We start from the raw sequence: 1,800 nt of genomic DNA on the forward strand, positions 1-1,800 counted from the left end.
TGTGTGTGTGTGTGTGTGTGTGTGTGTATGTGTGTGTGTGTGTGTGTGAATACATAGATAATGGTTGTCACTTACACCCCGCCCACTGTTGTCCGCAGAAACAAGTCACTAACAACAACTACACGGAGACGGAGCCAGCCGCCAACCCAGCCTCAGTGTGAGGAAGTCGACGAAGGAGACAGTCTCAGAGGGCTATAACTGTGTCAAGAAAAGTTGCATTCATCGACACCGGAATATAATCTTAGGATTAGTTGTGTATTCTGTTGTTGTTCAAGACTGTTTTGTTTGCTTGTTTTAGTATTTTTGTAAGAAAATAAGGCAGTGTGCTTTCATCTTCCAGAGGCAGATAGTGTGTGGATATATCGGTACTTACTTTGATTTGATTAATATTATGTCGTCGAAGGTTGGTTTTTAAAAAAAATCTCTTTGGTATTTTATTGTGAGTGTTTGCCCTCGTTGGATTCAAAGGGCAAAAGGGCATTCACCCTATCTACTCTAGTGCCACCTATGCGGAAGAGGCAATTTGGGACATAGTGATACAGTAACTTGTTGGACAATACAAAATGATTTGTTGTTATTTACATAATTTGTTGTTTTACCTTCATGTTTCATCTGTTTGTCATCCATGTATCCAGTATTCTCATTCCATTTAAAACAAATAAAGAGTCCCCTTTTTTATCGCTGGTGTGCGTTCAATAATTCCTGTTTGAGATATTTCCAAAGAGGGTTTAACAGCTGGATAGTCGATGAATCTGCCTGTGTTTCTGCTCCCGATTGGCGGATTGCATTAATCCTAAATTACAAATAAAGAAAAAAAGTAAAAGTTTGATTTACACGGGGAGCGAAATTTGATGCTGAATTACAAAGTAATGTGTTAGTTTAATTGTCCTCTTCTGCATTACATATTGCATTGTATTCGCTTTGGACACACTACACCACTCTAGATCTATCCATATTGCCTGAAATCTACACGGCAAGGATAGGGAGGAGGGTGGGCGGGGAGGCACAAATCGGAGAAAAGCTTTTGATTTGGACCTAGGCCTAGCTCGTAAAGACGTGTGTGTGAAAGATTGTCAAGCAACCACCAAGTGGATATCCTGTTGGGGAAAAAAGCAGTCGTGGTGCCACAATAAATATGTCCGCGGACAGAAGTCAGGGGGCCTCCTGGTCCAGAGGTTATGGTGATCGCCTCTCGTTCAATAGGCCTCGGTTTCGAATCCGGACAGCAACGGAAAAGTTTCCTAGCCAAAATTGCCCCCTTTCACCTCCTTTCTTGCTCTCTGACAACGTTCTGTCGTCTGCTTTGTTCTCCACTTTCTGCCCCACCCCCTCGCCTCCTTTGCCCCCTCCTTTGGGCTCCTGGCTCTTTCTGCAGGTTTTCTACTGCTAAAATTGGCTCCTTCCTGCTGTCTTTCAACCACACCCCTGATCTTAGGGTATGTAAGATCTAACATCTTGCCTTTCGCATGACGGAGGAAATTCTCAGAAGTTCTGAGTGCAAGTTTCGCACGTTAAAGATCCCTTGGTGGTCCAAAATCGATAAGAGTAGACTTAAGCCACCACCCGGGCAAAATTTGAAATTTCCAACCAACTGAAAATGTTTAATGTGTCCCGCGCGCTCATATGACCTCATGCAGTTGCGAGCACTGTAAGACACTCACCCTAGGCACTTCAGTGAACGCGCTCACTGTGGCGTCATTTGGCTTCGGAAAGTTCCATAGGGTTTTGTTTCCGGACATGACATCTCATCGCGACAGTGGGTTCAAACTGTCCATATTTTTGTTTAATTTAGGGGACCAA

The 1,800-nt window shown here is 43.6% G+C and overlaps 1 protein-coding gene across 1 annotated transcript in view; it reads left to right on the forward strand.

Moving 5' to 3' along the window:
* The window catches only part of LOC101861218, a gene marked incomplete in the record, with an annotated part of 56,353 nt that extends 55,675 nt beyond the window's left edge, over window positions 1–678 (forward strand). Inside the window, 1 exon segment of the mRNA XM_013085350.1 lies at window positions 99–678. Within this exon segment, the coding sequence (XP_012940804.1) occupies window positions 99–161 (63 nt within the window).
* Between the last annotated feature and the right edge of the window lie 1,122 nt (window positions 679–1,800).

The sequence above is a fragment of the Aplysia californica genome, unplaced genomic scaffold, assembly GCF_000002075.1.
Source record: "Aplysia californica isolate F4 #8 unplaced genomic scaffold, AplCal3.0 scaffold00367, whole genome shotgun sequence".
NCBI lineage: Eukaryota > Metazoa > Mollusca > Gastropoda > Aplysiida > Aplysiidae > Aplysia > Aplysia californica.